We start from the raw sequence: 22,836 nt of genomic DNA, 5'->3' as shown, positions 1-22,836 counted from the left end.
GTAGAAAGTACAGATATTTATGGGGAAAAAAAATAATGAGTAAAAGTAAAAAGTTTTGCGAAAAAAAAATAATAAAGTAAAAGACTGATTAAAATTACACTTAAATTGTACAAGAGTCTGTTATTATCAATATAATCATCTTTATAATAATAATAATAATAATAATAATAATAATAATAATAATAATAATAATAATAATAAATCTTGTAATGTATCTTGTAGGTTCCCTGGTGGTCTTTAGGCCATTAGGGTTGCACAAGCCTTAGTGCCGGTCCCAAGCCCGGATAAATGGGGAGGGTTGTGTTAGGAAGGACATCCAGCGTAAAAACATGTGCCAAATCAAACATGCGGATGATCCGCTGTGGCGCCCCCTAATGGGAGAAGCCGAAAGAAAGTTTTAGTAATGTATTTTGTATCTAACAATATTCTACATATATATATAAAAAAAAAGGATAGCTATTATAAAATTTTAAAATATACAATAAAATAAAGAATATATAAAAGTAACAACAATTTCATTCATTTTATTATTTGCTTAATTAATCTTTATCATTACTGTACATTCTGCCCAACATTTAACATTCATTTGTGTATACAATGTATGTGTATATATATATATATATATATAGGTCCCCTGGTGGTCTAGTGGTTAAGATGCAGCGCTCCCACCGCTGCGACCCGGGTTCGATTCCCGGTCAGGGAACCATCCCCAGCCACTCTTAGTGCCGGTCCCAAGCCCGGATAAATTGGGGAGCGTTGCGTTAGGAAGGGCATCCAGCGTAAAACATGTGCCAAATCAAACGTGCGGATGATCCGCTGTGGCGACCCCTAACGGGAGAAGCCGAAAAGAAAGTTGAATATATATATATATATATATATATTTATATATAGTAGACTGTTTATTCAGCTTGCTACTCCTTAATGCCATAATCTTGTGATCTGTAACCTTTCATTTCTGCACATTTTCTTAATTACTGTACACCTCTATATTTATTCACTGTACTTCTGAATGTCCACACATCTCTGCACTGAAATAGCCTTTATATTTATTCACTGTATATACTTTCATATATACCACTTGCTGTAAATATGCTAGATGTTTATCTGCACTTTTGCACGACTGCTAAATTTTGCACTTCTGGTAGATGCCAAACTGCATTTCGTTGCTGTGTACCTGTACTATGCAATGACAATAAAGTTGTTTCTTTCTATCTATCTATCTATCTATCTATCTATCTATCTATCTATCTATCTATCTATCTATCTATCTATCTATCTATCTATCTATCTATCTATCTATCTATCTATCTATCATGCTACCTATGTTGTGCTACTATGGGTCTAATTCGAATCATGTTGTGCTGGTAGGTCCCTGATGTGAATCACAGTTAGCATTAGAGCTATAGTAGCAGTACAGTGTTTCATATTAGGGCCCTAGAGGCACAACATATATTAACTTAGAGCCATAGTTGGCCCACATGATTTGTATTGGAGTCATATCGGCGTTACATAATTAGCATTAGAGCTACAGTGGCACATCAGTGTTTTACATCAGGGCCAGGACAGCACAGCATGAATTGAATTTGAGCCACAGAAGCGGAACAGTGTTTCCCACTAGGGCCATGGCAGCACGCCATAATTTGAATTAGAGCCATAGTAGCACAACATAATTTGAATTAGAGTCATAGTTGGCTAACATCATTTTAATTAGAGTCACATCAGCACTACATAATTAGCATTAGAGCTACTGTAGCACAACAGTGTTTGACATCAAGGCCCTAGCAGCACAACATATTTTAAATTGGAACTACAGTGGCACGCCATCATTTGACCTAGAGCCATAGTTGGCCAAAATAATTAGAATTAGAATTATAGTAGCGCAACAGAATTAGCATTAGAGCTATAGTTGAAGAACATTGATCCACATCAGGGCCATAGCAGCACAACATACTTCCATTCAGAGGCATAGTAGCACAACAGAATCTAAATTAGGGCTATAGTAAAACAACATAATTTGAATTTGGGCCATGGCCGCACGACATAATTTATATTACTGCCATAGTAACACAACATCTTTTGAATTAGAGTCATAGTAAGACTACATAGTTAGCTTTAGAGCTGTAGTAGTACAACAGTGTTTCACATTAAGGCCATAGCAGCACGACTTAATTTGAGTTTGGCTTAGTGCAGCACAAAGGTATTCAGCGTTAGGGTTAGGATTACCACTTTTCAATTGAGGGTTAGAGCGGCCTGAATGGAACAGGGTTAGGGTTGGCACTGTTCGAATTAGGGGTAAAGCAGTCTGAGTGACATGGAATTAGGGTTAGGGTTGGCACTGTTCGAATTAGGGTTAGCGCAGCCTGAATGACATGGAATTTGGGTTAGGGTTAGGGTTGGCACTGTTCGAATTAGGGTTAGTGCAGCCTGAATGACATGGAGTTAGGGTTGGGGTTGCACTCTTCGAATTAGGGTTAGCGCAGCCTGAGTGACATGGAGTTAGGGTTATGGTTAGGGTTGGCACTATTCGAATTAGGGTTAGCGCAGCCTGAGTGACCTGGAGTTAGGGGTGGCACTGTTCAAATTAGGGTTAGCGCAGCCTGAGTGACATGGAGTTAGGGTTAGGGTTGGCACTGTTAAAATTAGGGTTAGCGCAGCCTGAGTGACATGGAGTTAGGGTTAGGGTTGGCACTGTTCGAATTAGGGTTAGCGCAGCCTGAGTGACATGGAGTTGGGGTTGGCACTGTTCAAATTAGGGTTAGCGCAGCCTGAGTGACATGGAGTTAGGGTTAGGGTTGGCACTGTTCGAATTAGGGTTAGCACAGCCTGAATGATCTGGAGTTAGGGTTAGGGTTAGGGTTGGCACTGTTCAAATTAGGGTTAGCACAGCCTGAGTGACATGGAGTTAGGGTTAGCACTGTTCGACTTAGGGTTGTTCTGCTACTATAGCTCTAATGCTAACTATGTTGTGCTACTATGGCTATAATACAAATTATGTTGTGCTGCTAGGGCCCTGATGTGAAACACAGTTAGCATTAGAGCTATATTTGCAGTACAGTGTTTCACATCAGGGCCCTAGTAGCACAACATAACTCGAGTTAGAGTCATAGTAGCACAACATTGTTCTGCTACTATAGCTCTAATGCAAACTATGACTCTAACTCAAGTTATGTTGTGCTGCTGGGTCCCTGATGTTTCACACCAGGGCCCTGTAGCCCTGTAGCCACATCAGGGCTAGGGTCCCTCGCAGCACACCATAATTTAAATGAGAGGCATAGTAGCACACTGTACTTTTAATTAGAGTCATATCAGCACTACATAATTAGCATTAGAGCTACAGTAGCACAACAGTGTTTTACATCAGGGCCAGGACAGCACAACATTATTTGAAATTGGGCCACAGTAGCGGAACAGTGTTTCCCACTAGGGCCATAGCAGCAAAACAAAATTGAAATTAGAGCCATAGTTGGCCAACATAATTTGACTCAGAGCCATAGTTGGCCCACATGATTTGTATTGGAGTCATATCGGCATTACATAATTAGCATTAGAGCTATAGTAGCAGCACAGTGTTTTTACATCAGGGCCCTAGAGGCACAACATAATTTGTATTAGAGCCATAGTAGCACAACATAGTTAGCATTAGAGCTATAGTAGTAGAACAATGTTCATAGAACATGCTACTATGACTCTATCTCAAGGTATGTTGTGCTGTTAGGGCCCTGATGTGAAACACAGTTAGCATTAGAGCTATAGTAGCAGTATAGTGTTTTACACCAGTGCCCTGTAGCCACATCAGGGCTGGGGTCCCTAGCAGCACACCATAATTTGAATGAGAGCCATAGTAGCACAACGTACTTTGAATTAGAGCCATATCAGTACTACATAATTTTCATTAGAGCTACATTGGCGGAACAGTGTTTCCCACTAGGGCCATAACAGCACAACATGATTTGAATTAGAGCCATGGTAGCAGAGCATCATTTGACTTAGAGCCATAGTTGGCCAAGATCATTTGGATTAGAGTCAGTGTAGCACATCATAATTAGCACTAGATCTGTAGTAGCAGCACAGTGTTCCACATCAGGGCCCTAGTAGCACAACACAATTTGAATTAAAGTCATAGTAGCACAACATTGTTCTACTACTGAAGCTCTAATGCTACCTATGTTGTGCTGCTAGGGCCCTGACGTGAAACACAGTTAGCATTAGAGCTACAGTAGCAGCACAGTGTTTCACATCAGGGCCCTAGCAGCACAACATAATTTTAATTAGAGCAATAGTAGCACAACATAGTTAGCATTAGAGCTATAGTAGCAAACCAATGTTGTGCTACTATGACTCTAACTCAAGTTATGTTGTGCTGCTAGGGCCCTGATGTGAAACACAGTTAGCATTAGAGCTATAGTAGCAGTATAGTGTTTCACACCAGGGCCCTGTAGCCACATCAGGGCTGGGGTCCCTAGCAGCACACCATAATTTGAATGAGAGCCATAGTAGCACAACGTACTTTGAATTAGAGCCATATCAGTACTACATAATTCTCATTAGAGCTACATTGGCGGAACAGTGTTTCCCACTAGGGCCATAACAGCACAACATAAATTGAATTTGGGCCACAGTAGCGGAACAGTGTTTCCCACTAGGGCCATAACAGCACAGTTGGCCAAGATCATTTGGATTAAAGTCATAGTAGCACGACATAATTAGCACTAGAGCTGTAGTAGCAGCTCAGTGTTCCACATCAGGGCCCTAGCAGCACAACACAATTTGAATTAAAGTCATAGTAGCACAACATTGTTCTGCTACTGTAGCTCTAATGCTACCTATGTTGTGCTACTATGACTCTAACTCAAGTTATGTTGTGCTGCTAGGGCCCTGACGTGAAACACAGTTAGCATTAGAGCTACAGTAGCAGCACAGTGTTTCACATCAGGGCCCTAGCAGCACAACATAATTTTAATTAGACCCATAGTTGGCCCACTTAAATTGACAGAGTCATAGCAGCACTACATAATTAGCTTAAGAGCTATAGTAGCAGCACAGTGTTTCACATCAGGGCCCTAGAGGCACAACATATATTAACTTAGAGACATAGTTGGCCCACATGATTAGTATTGGAGTCATATCGGCGTTACATAATGAGCATTAGAGCTACAGTGGCACATCAGTGTTTAACATCAGGGCCAGGACAGCACAGCATAAATTGATTTTGGGCCACAGTAGCGGAACAGTGTTTCCCACTAGGGCCATTGCAGCCGCCATTATTTGAATTAGAGCCATAGTAGCACAACATAATTTGAATTAGAGTCATAGTTGGCTAACATAATTTTAATTAGAGTCACATCAGCACTACATAATTAGCATTAGAGCTACTGTAGCACAACAGTGTTTGACATCAAGGCCCTAGCAGCACAACATATTTTAAATTGGAACTACAGTAGCACGTCATAAATTGACCTAGAGCCATAGTTGGCCAAAATAATCTGAATTAGAATCAAAGTAGCGCAACTGAATTAGCTTTAGAGCTATAGTTGAAGAACATTGATCCAGATCAGGGCCATAGCAGCACAACATACTTCCATTTAGAGGCATAGTAGCACAACAGAATCTGAATTAGGGCTATAGTAAAACAACATAATTTGAATTTGGGCCATGGCCGCACAACATAATTTCTATTACTGCCATAGTAGCACAACATCTTTTGAATTAGAGTCATAGTAAGACTACATAGTTAGCTTTAGAGCTGTAGTAGTACAACAGTGTTTCACATTAAGGCCATAGCAGCACAACTTCATTTGAGTTTGGCTTAGTGCAGCACAAAGGTATTCAGCGTTAGGGTTAGGATTACCACTTTTCAATTGAGGGTTACTTCCCGTGGGCTCACCACCTGCAGGAGGGACCATAAGGACGGTGCTGTGAGGATTGGGCAGCAGTCGAAGGCGGGGGTCTGCTTAGACTGCTGCCCCCGCGACCCGAATTACGGATAAGCGGGAGAAAATGAATGAATGAATGAATTGAGGGTTAGAGCGGCCTGAATGGAACAGGGTAAGGGTTAGTGCTGTTCGAATTAGGGTTAAAGCAGCCTGAGTGACATGGAATTAGGGTTAGGGTTGGCACTGTTCGAATTAGGGTTAGCGCAGCCTGAATGACATAGAGTTAGGGTTAGGTTTGGTGCAGCCTGAATGACATGGAGTTAGGGTTAGGGTTGGCACTGTTCAAATTAGGGTTAGCACAGCCTGAATGACATAGAGTTAGGGTTAGGGTTGGTGCAGCCTGAATGACATGGAGTTAGGGTTAGGGTTGGCACTGTTCGAGTTAAGGTTAGCGCAGCCTGACCTGATTGGAATTAGGGTTAAGCGGGCAACGAGGCACACCTGTCGGCCTGGGACTACTAGAGCAAGGGGCCATGCACGAGGCGCGCCATGCCTAGTGGCGAAGACCAGACGATGACAAAGACATAGGGAGTCCGGCTGCGGGAGGCACACGGGGAGTTTGCACACCTGCTCCATACACTAACACGTGCTTCACACAGCCCACAAGAGCCAGCGTTCCCAATACTACGCACAGCATTCACACACTGCCAATGCGTCAGACACATTGACAAGGCTCGCCGTTCACGTGAAACACACGCTGTTCCGCCGACATGGATGTAACTCACCCCTTTTTACACTGCACTCTGCACAAAATGCGTCGAGCGCCGGCTCGAGCGCCAGGCGCGCGGTGCACTTCCGTGCAAAACGAGAGCGACCACTGCTCTCTATTCGGCCATGACGGGCCTCGCGGAACACTTGCAAGCCCGTACGCGCGAAATGTGTGCATAATAGCGCGGGATCTTGTCTTCGGCGTCTTATTTACGACGAGAAACGCTGCGAGAAAACACACTCGCGAGCGTGTCGCGGAAGCGGCGGCTGCCCGGTTGAGTCTACAACGTTCTCATGCTCGGTTTTAAGACCGGCCCACCAGCAGAGGGGCGGGAGGTTTCTGTGTGTTACACAGCGTATACAGAGTCTGACTCGCACTGAGATACTACAGATACTAGAGAGATGGCAGAAGTTGCTCCCGCGCCCGCCGCCGCGCCGGCTAAAGCGCCGAAAAAGAAAGCAGCGTCGAGGGCCAAGAAAGCCGGCCCCAGCGTCGGCGAGCTCATCGTCAAAGCGGTTTCCTCGTCCAAGGAGAGGAGCGGTGTGTCGCTCGCCGCCCTGAAGAAAGCCTTGGCCGCCGGCGGATACGACGTGGAGAAGAACAACTCCCGCGTCAAGCTCGCTGTCAAGGGTCTCGTGTTGAAGGGAACTCTTCTACAGACCAAAGGGACCGGCGCGTCTGGTTCTTTCAAGCTAAACAAGAAGCAGACCGAAGCCACGAAGCCCGCAAAGAAGACCGCAACTAAGGCGAAGAAGCCCGTCGCTGTTAAGGCGAAGAAACCCGCCGCGGCGAAGAAGCCCAAGAAGGTGGCGGCCAAGAAACCTGGTGCCGCCGCCAAGAAGTCCCCGAAGAAGGCAAAGAAGCCCGCAGCGGCTGCTAAAAAAGCCACCAAGAGCCCGAAGAAAGCGAAAAAGCCGGCGACTCCTAAAAAAGCAGCCAAGAGCCCCAAGAAAGCAAAGACCGTGAAGCCCAAAGCGGCGAAGCCCAAGGCTGCAAAGGCGAAAAAGACAGCGCCCAAGAAGAAGTAAACATGTTTGTTTATTTCATGTCTACCTTAACTAAACGGCTCTTTTAAGAGCCACCTATATTTTCCCCCAAAGAGCAACATTTTGAATCCTCCCATGATGAAAGTGAAAGCGAATACAAGATAGGGATTTATGACATATGGATACGCAAACTATGTAGTAGTTATAGAGATGCTTATGATTATATGATATATGTGTCGTTGTACACATTTCACATGAATGTTGTTTCCTGATACCTGTGTCTCCCATGAGCGCGCGCTCAATCCTCAGTCACACACACACACACACACACACACACACACACACACACACACAGAGACTATTAGGGAAGGGGAGGTGTGTGTGTGTGTGTGTGTGTGTGTGTGCGGGGGGGGGGGGGGGGGGTTGTTAGGCTAAAGCTGAATGAGTGTCACCATTTGTGCATTTGTGATTGGATGTTGATCACATGGTGTTCTAAGCCAATGAGAGAGTGGCTGTGTTGCCTATATCACTGAGTTTTCAGCGCGAAGCGTTCACTATTATCGACTTGTTCCTTGAACAAATCTGATCTACAGCAAAATGAGTGGAAGAGGCAAAACCGGTGGCAAAGCCAGGGCCAAGGCCAAGACTCGCTCATCCAGGGCAGGACTGCAGTTTCCTGTAGGCCGTGTGCACAGGCTTCTGCGTAAAGGCAACTACGCTGAGCGCGTCGGTGCCGGCGCTCCCGTTTACCTGGCGGCTGTGCTGGAGTATCTGACCGCTGAGATTCTGGAGTTGGCTGGTAACGCTGCCCGTGATAACAAGAAGACTCGTATCATTCCCCGACACTTGCAACTCGCCGTGCGTAACGATGAGGAGCTGAACAAACTGCTCGGCGGAGTGACCATCGCTCAGGGTGGTGTGCTGCCTAATATTCAGGCTGTACTTCTGCCTAAGAAGACTGAGAAGGCTGTCAAGACCAAGTAAAGCAGTCCAATGCTGTGTTTGTCAGTACCCAAAGGCTCTTTTAAGAGCCACCCACTTTGACTCAAAAAGTGCAAGTTTGTTACTTTGTGTATATAATTGTATTCATTCTAGAAAGTTGCACCCAAGAGAATCACATTTAATAAAACCCATTGGAATAGTCTAATAATCATGCCATTCTCATTAGTGACTTAGAAGCATAAATATAACAGGGAAGTATGCTGGTTAAACAAGGTCTGAAAAGTGAAACTAAATTGCGACGGCCGTCTTTGTGTAACTATAGAACAGAGGAAAACAGTGCTGTGCAAGAGAGCCGAGGGAGGGAGAGAGGGAGGGTGGGTTGGGGTGTTCAAACTGTGGCGCTGACTAGGTCTAAGCCAATAATCGTCGAGTGACGTATAGCGATCGATCCAATGCAAGACGAGCGGTTTCGAGACGCCCAATGAACGCGAGGCGTCGTTCAGGCTTAAAAAGCCAGCGTTTGCTAGCGCTTTTCATTCTGTTTTTCTTCCGCGAAGTGCACAGCTCAACGCTATGGCAAGAACTAAGCAGACTGCCCGTAAATCCACTGGTGGCAAGGCGCCCAGGAAGCAGCTCGCCACCAAGGCTGCTCGCAAGAGCGCTCCGGCTACCGGCGGCGTGAAGAAGCCTCACCGTTACAGGCCCGGCACCGTGGCTTTGAGAGAGATCCGTCGCTATCAGAAGTCTACTGAGCTGCTCATCCGCAAGCTGCCCTTCCAGCGCCTGGTGAGAGAAATTGCTCAAGACTTCAAGACTGACTTGCGTTTCCAGAGCTCCGCTGTAATGGCTTTGCAGGAGGCGAGCGAGGCATACTTGGTCGGCCTGTTCGAGGACACCAACCTGTGCGCCATCCACGCCAAGAGAGTGACCATCATGCCCAAGGACATTCAGCTGGCCCGCCGTATTCGCGGAGAGCGCGCTTAAACAATAACTCTGTCCAGTATACACAAAGGCTCTTTTAAGAGCCACCTCATTGTCTCAGTAAAACGAGCAAGTCTATACCGTGGTTGTTTTAAACAAATAATGATTATATATATATATATAAACTAGTTATTAGAATGGAGTGCTTCAGGAAACCTCTAATTTTGTGGATCTGTCGCTGAGCATTTTGTGTATTTTATTATAGATTATTTTAATACTTGGCGACAGTAATATTAATAATAATAATAATAAATGCAAAAAGAAGGTCGCTTGCTGTTCTGCACGGAGCGTGACTGCCATCTTGTGGCCAAAGTGTCACCTCCCATTCGTTTGTATTCTAAGGGAGACAAAAAAACAAACAAAACAATAAATTGCATTCATCATAGTATTAATTCTCTCACATATAACTTTAGTATGCTGACTACGATTCTGACCATTTAAACATGGTTTTTATGCGTTAGGAACAATTTGACATAACATGAATCTAAAGCACTGTATGTATGTTCTCTTTCGTTGTCGTGTATATATGTCCAAACCTGACCACACACACACACACACACACACACACACACACACACACACGTATATGTGTATATGTATTTGTGTGGGAAAATGTGCAATACCAACAGCAACACAATGAAATGAATGAATAGTGGCCCTCTCCAAGTACTCATGGACACTAGTGTAATTTTATATTATATTTTAGATTAGATTTATTGTTGACTTTATTGTCATTGTGCAAGATACATGTACAGAGCTAAGAGAATGCATTTAGCATCTGCTCAGAGGTTCGTTAGATAGATAGAAATATATATCTGTATATACATGAATGTGGCAGGATGTACAGTAAGGTATATACAGATACACATAAATATAATAGTAGTGCAGATGGAAGTGAGGCACAATATGTGTAGAGAATGCGGAGTATACAAAAACAATATGTAACATTTACATATACAGTGCTTATACAGTGATCTAACGGTGTAGTGTAGAGTTCAGTGTGGTGATGGTGGATGGAAATAAAGCTGTCCCTGATCCTGCTGGTTCTGGTGCGTATGTTTCTGTATCTCGATCTTGATGGATGGAGGTTAAACAGTTTGTGACTGGGATGTGAAGGGTCCTTGATGATCTTGTGAGCTCTGCACAGACAACTGCTGCGCCCTTTGTTCTGTAACTACTAGTTCAACGGTAAAAGACCTGGGAGTTATTTTAGACAGCAACTTATCTTTTAAAAATCACATCAATCAAGTTACAAAAACAGCCTTCTTTCACCTTAGAAATATTTCCAAGCTAAGAAATATGTTATCTATATCTGATGCAGAGAAGCTCGTCCATGCGTTTATGACCTCTAGAATAGACTATTGTAATGCATTACTAGGTGGATGTCCTGCATCATTAATAAACAAGCTTCAGTTAGTTCAGAATGCCGCAGCAAGAGTTCTTACTAGGTCAAGAAAATATGATCATATAACCCCAATCTTATCGTCCCTACATTGGCTTCCTGTTAAGTTTCGAATAGACTACAAACTACTGCTACTCACTTATAAAGCACTAAATGGTTTGGCTCCCATGTATCTATCCAGTCTCTTAACACGCTACAATCCGCCACGCTCCCTGAGATCTCAAAACTCTGGACTTCTAGTAGTTCCTAGAATAGCAAAGTCCACTAAAGGTGGTAGAGCATTTTCACATTTAGCTCCTAAACTCTGGAATAGTCTTCCTGACAGTGTTCGGGGTTCAGATACACTCTCCCAGTTTAAGTGTAGATTAAAAACATATCTTTTTAGCAAAGCCTACACATCACACACATCACACACATCACATCATAACCTTGTGCTCCAGAATACATGATCACATGCACATTATCAATTTGTGCTGTTAATATCATGAACAGCAGCTACGCTAATTCCTCTCCACTGCTTCTCTTTCTCTCCCCATCCCGAGGCATCCTGAGGTTTGGCCAGCTCCAGTCACGTCCCACCTCGTGAAGATTATGGACCTATGGATGATCATGGAGAAGTAGATGCCGAGTGTTTAAAGGCCCTGGCATGGAGAAGCTGATGCTGGATCTATGATGATCACAAATTGTTCTGTATTGTTGAAAGATTTATGATCAAACTCTTAATGTCACCCATATGAGGATGGGTTCCCCTTTGAGTCTGGTTCCTCTCAAGGTTTCCTCCTCATATCATCTAAGGGAGTTTTTCCTTGCCACTGTCGCCACGGCTGCTCATCAGGGACAAACGCACACCATTCACCTTCACTGTTGTTTTCTGTAAAGCTGCTTTGAGACAATGTCTGTTGTGAAAAGCGCTATACAAATAAACTTGACTTGACTTGACTTGACCTTTCCAGACAGTGTTTCTTGTGAATGTTCTCCAAGATGGGGAGCTGAGTGCCAATGATTCATTGGGAGATTTTCATTTTCCATTTTATTTTATAGGGCCTGGAGCAGTGCAGTTGCTGTACCACACAGAAATGGTACAGCTGTAGAAGTTCTCCAGTATCCTGTAGCACAGACAGGACTTTTAAAGTGTCCTCAGCAATCACAGGCGTTGTTGAGACAAGTCAAGAGGTCAGGTCAAGAAGCTTTTATTGTCATTCCAACCATATATAGCTGACGCAGTACACAGTGAAATGAGACAACGGAACCTTCGCATCCCAGCCCTGATGCTACATTAAACAACAATTCCAGAAACAGAACACACAGGGCTGGTAAGTGTCCTTGCCACATAAAGTGCATGTGTGCAACCTGGTGCAAACAGTGCAAAGACAACACAAGACAGTGCAAGACAACACAAGTCAGTGCAGGACAATCCATAAAACACATAATAGCTCCGCCAGTGAACCTGTTGTGACAAGACAAATTGAACAAAATTGAAGAGTAGCAAAAATGTAAAGAAAAAGAAAAAGTGTTCTGCAAAGGAGCAATATAGCAGCAGTTCAGAAAGGATGTGCAAGAAACGCATTTAAAAAGGTTCTGGTATTGAAGTGATGTAATATGAGTGGTACTAAAGTCATGGGTGTGCGAAGTAGAGAGAAGAGTTCAGTGACCAGGTGAGATCCTCGAAGATAAGGCCTTAAAGTAACTTGAGGCTGAATTCACACTCCACAACATCTCTGTTGGTGTGAATTACTAGGCGCTGGATCTCCTCCCTGAAAGCCGTCTCATCTTTACCTCTGATCAGGCCTACCATTCGTGGTGTCATCAGCAAACTTGATGATGCTTTCTAAGGCTTAGGCAGGTAAGCACTCATTAGTGGAAAAGTGAATATAAGTAAGGGTACAATACGCATCCCTGAGTGTGGGACTGGAGGAGGTGAAGGTGTTCAAGCAAGTCCAGGGTCCAGTTACAGAGATGTGTGCTGATGCCAAGCTGTTGACAGGGCTAACTGTAGTATAAGCTGAGCTAAATTCAACAAACAACCTGCTGAAATGAGAGACACACACATGTTAATCTAATGTGACATTATTAAATCTCACTCTGTTTCTCTCTTCAAATTGTAACACAGTTCAAATATACTGACACTTTCCAGGATATTGTGCAACATTGTTTGGTTTTATTTCTTGCTCTTCCCAAATCTCTTCTGTTGTCCAAACAAACACACGCACACACAAATATTCAAATGATCTAGGAACTTGTGACTATAGTTATGGGCACTAATGCAATTTGATATATATATATATATGACGTGTTCTACTGGCCTATTAGATAAACACGAAGCGAGACAAAAAGGGACTCACAGTTCACTTTAGGAAGAAACCCTGTATACCCTTAAACACTAGTATGAAATGTTTTTGGACTAATTTTTTAAGGTTTAATTTGTGAATGTTGTTTGTTTGTTTTTTCTGATCTCATCTCAGACCCAGTTCTTCTACTACATTTACTACTACTACCACCACCACCAACCATGATCCTAATAATTATTCTTAGTAAGTTGAGGAATGAGTTAAGAATAGGGTTTGATGAATACCATAAATAATAATAATGATTGCTTAATGCAGCATGGTGTGTAGTTCTGCATCGGTCTTGACTGCTATTGTGTGACCAAATCTAGAAAGTGCACATTCCTCTCTACCTTTTGTTGATTACCGAAGTCAAGTCAAAGGAATTGTTCACTTTATCAAATGATGCCTGTCTACACTACATGGTACGTTATTAGGAAATATAAACAGAGATATATAGCATACACTGCATTTCCTATTCAGGTGAGCACTCAGTGAGCATACACACTCTGTGACAGTGGAGCAGTTACCAAGAAAAATGTGTCGTGATGCGCCAAGTTCTAGAATAATAGTTTGATTGACAGTCTGTACAAGTCAGCGTGACACTGTCCAAATACAATTGTAACCTTTGGTTAAAGGTATTAGAAATAAAAAGGAACCGACTACGCCACCTGGGTTATTTATTCACCCAGGAAAATAAATTGAACGCAAAAGAAAAATTAAACCAAAAAGTTACAAAAATATGAAGGACCCTGCTGGTTCGGATGGGGTTAAAGACAGAGACGTGACTTTCCAAAAATAGTACAAGTTTATTTCACAGAAAATGCTTACAAATATTTTAAAATACCATTTACAGCTTACCAGTTATTTACCCACAATTGGAGAGACTAGATTAATTCCACTTTTTAAACAGAAGGGACAAAACACCCAGCAAATCAGTGCATAATTCTTAAACAGAAGGGGAGAGTATTTTTGTGTGTTGGCTTTGTTTTTGGTTTATTTTTTGGTTTCTTTGTTTAAGTCTCAAATCACGGCTCATCAGATAATTACATGTGGAAACAATTACATAAATGGCACATAAACTTATATACCCACAAAGAAAAACACAGTACAGCAAAACCGGTAACTCCCGATTAATATTTAAAAAGTATACAAGTGGCTCACAGAGCAAAAATACAAAGCCTGTTATTTTAATACACTTGCACCAGAGATAAATATCCACGTCCTCACTCAAACATAGTACAAAGAACGGTGCGCAAAATAATCTGTTAAAAACACTCAGTAACAGCGGTTTACTACCGCGACGTCCGCTTAGTCCCAACTGTACACCAAAAGTCTAAATAGGGTTTAGAAACCAGCTTGTAGAAGTCTCTAGAAACCAGCTTGTAGAAGTCTCTAGAAACCAGCTTGTAGAAGTCTCTAGAAACCAGCTTGTAGAAGTCTCTAGAAACCAGCTTGTAGAAGTCTCTAGAAACCAGCTTGTAGAAGTCTCTAGAAACCAGCTTGTAGAAGTCTCTAGAAACCAGCTTGTAGAAGTCTCTAGAAACCAGCTTGTAGAAGTCTCTAGAAACCAGCTTGTAGAAGTCTCTAGAAACCAGCTTGTAGAAGTCTCTAGAAACCAGCTTGTAGAAGTCTCTAGAAACCAGCTTGTAGAAGTCTCTAGAAACCAGCTTGTAGAAGTCTCTAGAAACCAGCTTGTAGAAGTCTCTAGAAACCAGCTTGTAGAAGTCTCTAGAAACCAGCTTGTAGAAGTCTCTAGAAACCAGCTTGTAGAAGTCTCTAGAAACCAGCAGCTAGCACTCTTTGCCGCACCTGAAAAACAAACAAATAAAACACTTCAAAAAGGTTTCCCTCTCTCATAAATAACCCACAATTAAGTTGCCTACCTCATAAACAGGGGTTAAACTATTGTCACTATATGCTACCTGCGTTCATGCACACATCCCTACAAACACACATTCAGACCATGATCAGCAACTAATAAAGTCAAATAAAACAACCATCTCACCAGGGGGCCGCAACAGGACAGTATACGCAAAAATACCTTCTCTAGCCACACAGCCTACAGATAGGAAAGGTATCAAAGAGCCAAACTCAACAGTGCTTTTTATAAAGCCAAGAGCACGCTGAACTAATTACGTGGCACAGGTGTGCTCAATGTCAAAGCGCAACTCTGCAGCAGTGGGCGTGTCTTCGGATTTAAAATTAACCCATTATGTATGCCTGTCTATTTGTCTTTATTTTAAAAGCCATTAAACCGGTCACACATAGAGACCTTACCGCATATTTTGCAGCATAGGTAAAAGATGCATACACTCCCAGACAAAGTGTGTGGCCCTGTCCATATACTTCTGGACACTAGTGCAGATTGAGCACTGGGTTTGCTCAGCTTGTCAGCTCCTGCTGTGGTGGAATGATGTTCACGAATGATTTGTGAGTTCCTGTTCCTGCACTCGTATTTGCATCTGCATATATGTTTTCTCAATAAAGGAACATTTCTCCCTTTTTTAAGGTGCCATCAAAATATTGGTGCTGTAGAAGTGACTGTGTATCTGAAGCATCATCTGTCTCTGAAACTTCGTCCTATTGAATTGGATAAATAATATACATATATTTACTCAATGTTCTACAGCCCATGTAGGTACACACAATGCTCACTCATTCTGATGCTTGATGCAAATATTACCATAATCTCCTGGTCTATGTGAGAGATGTATGGATAACTGACTACTACTACTACTACTACTACTACTTCTACTACTAATACGACTACTACTATTGCTACTACTGCTAATGCAAAAAGTACCACATTAATAGAAATGAGAAAAATGCTTGTTAATATTAATAATAATCATGGGCCATTCCTACAATAGTCATGCTATATTTCTTGTGTGTTGAAAAGTATAGTACAAGATTAACGCTACTACTACTACTACTGGTAGTGGTGTAAGCAGGGCAGTGGTAGTCCAGTGGTTAAGGCTCTGGGTTACTGATCACAAGGTCAGCGGTTCCCCAGCACTGCCAAGCTACCACTGTTGAGCCCTTGCGCAAGGCACTGGTTGAGCCCTTGAGCAAGGCGTTTAACACCACCGTATAAACATATATCCGGTCTGATCTACGGGGAGACTCGTGGTGTACTGAAGGTGTTCTTGCAGAACGTCATCCGCGATGCAGTCACATACACCGAGCATGCGAAGAGAAAGACTGTCACCGCTATGGATGTGGTGTATGCCCTGAAACGCCAGGGACGCACTCTTTACGGCACTTAGCCCTATCAGCTCCAGGGGCGCTGTACCATGGCTGACCCTGCGCTCTGACCCCAGCTTCCAGATGAGTTGGGATATGCGAAAACCTTTTAATTGCATATGTACAGTAGCTCAATATTTTGTCCCCCATCAGATTTACACCTTTCTGGTCAGTAGTGGCACAGTGTGTAAGTAACTGAAAGCATAGTGTGTGCAATATTTTGTATTCCTCATGATGATAAAAGCCTACTTAATGCAACAAGAACTGCAATTTGATTTATACTTCTACTGGAATAAAAATTGCAACTGAGTCAAAACAGTTTTTCTAATTATAATTCTCAATTCAAATATTTGTGGGTTGAACTGCATTGAGTGTACCATGCTGTGAGCAAAAACCAAATTAAATCAATTCCACTACATGACTATTACTATTTCTATATCACTATGTTTGTGTGGACAAAAAGCCTGAGGAAGTACAAGACTCTAGCATGTTAACGGCTGTGGCGTTTCGCTTTGAAGACATTGTTTTGTGTGATCGTTAGTTTTAGGTCCGCCCCCTCGCCTGTTCTCAACTAGGTCCTGTGGAGAGAGAATAAATAGGCGGGCATTGCGCGGGGCTTCTTTATTGAGCAGCTTGACTTTGTGAGAGCAGCACAATGTCTGGAAGAGGAAAGGGTGGCAAGGGACTCGGTAAAGGAGGCGCTAAACGCCATCGTAAGGTTCTGCGCGATAACATCCAGGGTATCACTAAGCCGGCTATCCGCCGTCTGGCTCGCCGTGGTGGTGTTAAACGTATATCCGGTCTGATCTACGAGGAGACTCGTGGTGTACTGAAGGTGTTCTTGGAGAACGTCATCCGCGATGCAGTCACATACACCGAGCATGCGAAGAGAAAGACCGTCACCGCTATGGATGTGGTGTATGCCCTGAAACGCCAGGGACGCACTCTTTACGGCTTCGGCGGTTAAACGCTTACCTACCAAATAACGTGAACACAACGGCTCTTTTAAGAGCCACCCAAATATTACAAAATGAGCTATTGTTTCTTTTTCTGTGTGTGTGTGTGTGTGTGTGTGGCGGAGAAGGGGAGGAAATAACTATTTTCTCAAGTGTATGTGAATAATGTAATTTGGAATAATTATAGATATATTCTAATAAGATAAAATGTTGCACAAGCACTACAGTTTTGTCTCAAAGTCTCTCTCTCTCTCTCTCTCTCTCTATATATATATACTTCATATTTGCGTGTGCGTGTGCGCGCACAAAACGGCGGGCAGGGAAACAAAGCGTAGCTCAGGGGCGGGGGAGAGGGAACGAGAGAGGATGGGACGAGGGCGGAGCCTTGTATGATGAGGTTTGGATTTGTGACCAATAATACGACTCCTTTCCCTTGTACGTACTTACAATGCAGGTCTGTAAATAGAGAGGCGGCGAGGCGGTCCTTTTTCATTCTCTCGCAGTTTCCTCGAGAAGCAGCATTATGCCTACTGATCCAGCAAAGACCGCGCCCAAGAAGGGCTCCAAGAAGGCTGTCACGAAGACGGCCGGCAAAGGAGGCAAGAAGCGCAGAAAGTCAAGGAAGGAGAGCTACGCTATCTACGTGTACAAGGTTCTGAAGCAGGTGCACCCTGATACCGGCATCTCTTCTAAGGCTATGGGCATCATGAATTCCTTCGTAAACGACATTTTCGAGCGCATCGCCGGTGAGTCTTCTCGTCTCGCTCACTACAACAAGCGGTCCACCATCACTTCCAGGGAAATCCAGACCGCCGTGCGCCTGTTGCTTCCCGGTGAACTTGCAAAGCATGCCGTGTCCGAGGGCACAAAGGCCGTCACCAAGTACACCAGCTCAAAGTAAAGCGTGTTATCGCCGTCTTTAAGATAAAAACCAACGGCTCTTTTAAGAGCCACCCATTTTTTCATACAAAGAGCGGTCTTCTTTACGGGGGCAGCAATTCTCCCCGCCGGCTGACTATGACCTTTTGTATAACGAGGTAAGTAAACAAACCTTAGCATTAGAGATACAGTAGTACAGCATCATTTAAATTATAGTCATGGCAGCATTGCATAATTAGCATTAGAGCTATATTTGCAGAACAGCACAACATAATTTAATTTTGAGCTATATTTGCACATCTTTTGAATTAGGGCCATAGTCACACAACCGTGTTTCCCATCAGGGCCCTAGCAGCACAACATAATTTGAATTAGAACCATAGTAGCACAGCATTATTTGAATTGGAGTCATAGTAGCACACCATTGTTCTGCTAACTGTTGTGCTACTATGACTCCAATTCAAATAATGTTGTGCTACTAGGGCCCTGGTGGGATACACTGTTCTGCTCCTATAGCTCTAATGCTAACGGTGTTTCACATCAGGGCTATATAGCAGTGCAACATAATCTGAATTATAGTCATAACAGCACTGTAATTAGCATTAGAGCTATAGTTGCAGAACAGTGTTTCACACCAGGGCCCTAGAGGCACAACATATTTTAAATTAGAGCCATAGTTGGCCAACATAATTTGAAATATAGTCATAACAGCACAACATAATTAGCATTAGAGCTATAGTAGCAGTACAGTGTTTCACATAAGTGCCCTAGCAGCACAACGTAAATTGAATTAGAGTCATAGTTGGCCCACATGATTTGTATTGTCATAACGGCATTACATAATTAGCATTAGAGCTATAGTAGCAGCACGGTGTTTTACATCAGGGCCCTAGTGGCACAACATATTTTAAATTAGAGACATAGTAGCAAAACATGATTTAAATTAGAGCCATAGTTGGCCAACATAATTTGAAATATAGTCATAGCAGCACAACATAATTAGCATTAGCGCTATAGTAGCAGTACAGTGTTTCACATCAGGGCCCTAGCAGCACAACATAATTTGTATTAGAGTCATAGTAGCACAACATTGTTAGCATTAGAGCTATAGTAGCAGAACAATGTTGTGCTACTATGACTCTAACTCAAGGTATGTTGTGCTGTTAGGGCCCTGATGTGAAACACAGTTAGCATTAGAGCTATAGTAGCAGTATAGTGTTTCACATCAGGGCCCTAACAGCACAACATAACTCGAGTTAGTCATAGTAGCACAACATTGTTCTGCACAACATTGTTCTGCTACTATAGCTAACTATGACTCTAACTAAAGTTATGTTGTGCTGCTAGGGCCCTGACGTGAAGCACAGTTAGCATTAGAGCTACAGTAGCAGCACAGTGTTTCAAATCAGGGCCCTAGAGGCACAACATATTTTAAATTAGAGCCATAGTTTGCCAACATAATTTGAATTATAGTTATAGCAGCACTACATAATTAGCGTTAGATCTATAGTAGTAGTACAGTGTTTCACATCAGGGCCCTAGCAGCACAACATAATTTGTATTAGAGCAATAGTAGCACAACATCGTTTAAATTAGTCATAGTTGGCCAACATAATATTAATTATAGTCATAGCAGCACAACATAATTAGCATTAGAGCTATAGTAGTAGTACAGTGTTTCACATAAGTGCCCTAGCAGCACAACATAATTTGTATTAGAGTCATAGTAGCACAACATAGTTAGCATTAGAGCTATAGTAGCGCAACGTACTTTGAATTAGTCATATCAGTACTACATAATTCTCATTAGAGCTACAGTAGCACAACAGTGTTTTACATCAGGGCCAGGACAGCACAGCATAAATTGAATTTGGGCCACAGTAGCGGAACAGTGTTTCCCACTAGGGCTATAACAGCACAGTTGGCCAAGATCATTTGGATTAGAGTCATAGTAGCACTACATAATTAGCGCTAGAGCTATAGTAGCAGCACAGTGTTTCACATAAAGGCCCTAGAGGCACAACATATATTAACTTAGACCCATAGTTGGCCCACATGATTTTTATTGGAGTCATATCAGCGTTACATAATTAGCATTAGAGCTACAGTGGCACATCAGTGTTTAACATCAGGGCCAGGACAGCACAGCATGAATTGAATTTGGGCCACAGTAGTGGAACAGTGTTTCCCACTAGGGCCATAACAGCACAACATGATTTGAATTAGAGCCATAGAAGCAGAGCATCATTTGGCTTAGAGCCATAGTTGGCCAAGGTCATTTGGATTAGAGTCATAGTAGCACAACATAATTAGCACTAGAGCTGTAGTGGCAGCACAGTGTTTCACATCAGGGGCCTAGTAGCACAACACAATTTGAATTAAAGTCATAGTAGCACAACATTGTTCTGCTACTGTAGCTCTAATGCTACCTATGTTGTGCTACTATGGCTCTGATTCAAATTATGTTGTGCTGCTAGGGCCCTGATGTGGAACACTGTGCTGCCACTACAGCTCTAGTGCTAATTATGTTGTGCTACTATGACTCTAATCCAAATGACCTTGGCCAACTATGGCTCTAAGTCAAATGATGCTCGGCCACTATAGTAGCAGCACAGTGTTTCATATCAGGGCCCTAGCAGCACAACATAATTTAAATTGGAGCCATAGTAGCAGAGCATTATTTGACTTAGAGCCATCATTCGCCAATATCATTTGGATTAGAGCAATAGTAGCAGCACATAGTTAGAGCCATAGTTGGCCAACATAAATCGCATTATAGTCATAGCAGCACAACATAATTAGCATTGGAGCTATAGTAGCAGCACAGTATTTCACATCAGGGCCCTAGCAGCACAACCGAATTTGAATTAAAGTCATAGTAGCACAACATTGTTCTGCTACTATGGCTATAATGCTACCTATGTTGTGATGGTAGGTCCCTGGTGTGAATCACAGTTAGCATTAGAGCTACAGTAGCAGCACAGTGTTTCACATCAGGGCCCTAGAGGCACAACATATATTAACTTAGAGCCATAGTTGGCCCACATGATTAGTATTGGAGTCATATCAGCATTACATAGTTAGCATTAGAGCTACAGTGGCACATCAGTGTTTAACATAAGGGCCAGGACAGCACAGCATGAATTGAATTTGGGCCACAGTAGCGGAACAGTGTTTCCCACTAGGGCCATAGCAGCACGCCATAATTTGAATTAGAGCCATAGTAGCACAACATAGTTAGCATTAGAGCTAATGTCCAGGTTTTTTTTTTTTTTTTACCTCAAATTTCAAAAACCTCAAAAACTCAGAACTCGTCCATTGTTATAAAAAATAAATATAAAAAAGGACAAAAATTTTAACTTTATTTAAAAACTTATTCACGACATCCTTCATTTAGTCAGATATTAAAAAATAAATCCACCGAGAAATAAATATTAAACATTTATTTTTACTGATTAAAATCTGGCATGAAGCACAGGTCCGACAAGTAAAAACCATCCGTGTGGAAACAGAGCAAAATTACCAAAAGTACCGCTCGACGACAAGTTGCAATGTCTCATATCACCACTAGATGGAGGCATTTTACTACTACAAAAATCGCCGATGTTTAGATTTATTTTTTTTATTTTACCTCAAATTTCATTAAAATTACATTTAAATTGTACAAATCTGTTATAATCTATATAACCATATTTCTAATAATAATAATAATAATAATAATAACAATACTAATGATAATAATAATAATAATAAATCTAATAATGTATCTTGTATATCTAAAAATCTAATTAAATCTAATTTAATCTAATCTAAATCTAATAATGTATCTTGCTACAGGGCAGGTCTTGTGATGACGTCACATAATGGGCGCTACATAATCAGTACATGTCCCGCCCCTTATCATATATGATTGGCTAGAACATTAAGCAACTCATGCGCTGATTGGACAGTTTACATACATACTAACCAGTGGCTGATAATCACAAGGCAAAAAGTTCACTTATTTTGCATCTTATATGTTCCAACAGAATATTGTGAGGGACACATATGCTGCAATAAACACATACAAAATGCATAATATGAATGTATTTTTAATCATATATGTTCTATAAGTCCTACATATGACTAAAACCTTATAGATGTTCATGATGTAAAAACACAGGGAAAGATAATTGAATATGAAATCTGTACTTCACTCATGACTTTGCTCTTATCTTCACCTACGTGTGGTCTTTATGCCTATAGTCAATAATAGTCAATATTTTTGATTTAACTTTGATTATTTACAACAATATGTTCTGAATTGTTACAAACAACAATGAATGTAAACACATGGTCTCATAATATCATTGCTGTCAACTGCAAAGGTTAATGATATTTTGACAGTAGATCCTCGAACCAGCTTCTGCACTGTACAGTTTCCACATTTTTCTGACTGCATATAGGCGATGTTGGTCATCACTGACACAGAGAAGGTA

At 42.1% G+C, this 22,836-nt stretch overlaps 4 protein-coding genes and 2 pseudogenes across 14 annotated transcripts in view; all 6 read left to right on the top strand.

Annotated features, from left to right (window-relative positions):
* The window catches only part of LOC310738056 (uncharacterized protein), a 491,148-nt gene that overhangs the window by 40,958 nt on the left and 427,354 nt on the right, over positions 1-22,836 (top strand). The gene's annotated exons all lie outside the window — the stretch shown is intronic.
* LOC310738150 (histone H1 pseudogene) lies at positions 7,013-7,670 on the top strand (annotated as a pseudogene). Its single transcript has one exon. The product of its transcript is annotated as a histone H1 pseudogene (transcript).
* On the top strand, positions 8,171-8,612 carry LOC310738204 (histone H2A; the record flags this gene model as incomplete). The annotated part of the gene is made up of 1 exon (XM_083563207.1): positions 8,171-8,612. Exon 1 carries the CDS (start codon positions 8,226-8,228, stop codon positions 8,610-8,612), a length of 387 nt encoding a protein of 128 aa, XP_083419333.1. The 5' UTR covers positions 8,171-8,225.
* On the top strand, positions 9,125-9,599 carry LOC310738180 (histone H3.2). Its single transcript, XM_083563180.1, has one exon. It carries the CDS (start codon positions 9,144-9,146, stop codon positions 9,552-9,554), a length of 411 nt encoding a protein of 136 aa, XP_083419306.1. The 5' UTR covers positions 9,125-9,143; the 3' UTR covers positions 9,555-9,599.
* LOC310738261 (histone H4) lies at positions 17,179-17,490 on the top strand (the record flags this gene model as incomplete). Its single annotated transcript, XM_083563246.1, has 1 exon — positions 17,179-17,490. One exon carries the CDS (start codon positions 17,179-17,181, stop codon positions 17,488-17,490), a length of 312 nt encoding a protein of 103 aa, XP_083419372.1.
* LOC310738229 (histone H2B pseudogene) lies at positions 17,994-18,434 on the top strand (annotated as a pseudogene). Its single transcript has one exon. The product of its transcript is annotated as a histone H2B pseudogene (transcript).

Source organism: Silurus aristotelis, assembly GCF_946808225.1.
Source record: "Silurus aristotelis genome assembly, chromosome: 15".
Lineage (NCBI taxonomy): Eukaryota > Metazoa > Chordata > Actinopteri > Siluriformes > Siluridae > Silurus > Silurus aristotelis.
Note: the sequence above shows the minus strand (reverse complement) of the source record. Positions and strands in the feature narration are given on the sequence as shown.

Excerpts from the sequence above, each read along its gene's own strand:
- LOC310738180 (XM_083563180.1), top strand. The coding sequence starts at position 9,144 with ATGGCAAGAACTAAGCAGACTGCCCGTAAATCCACTGGTGGCAAGGCG.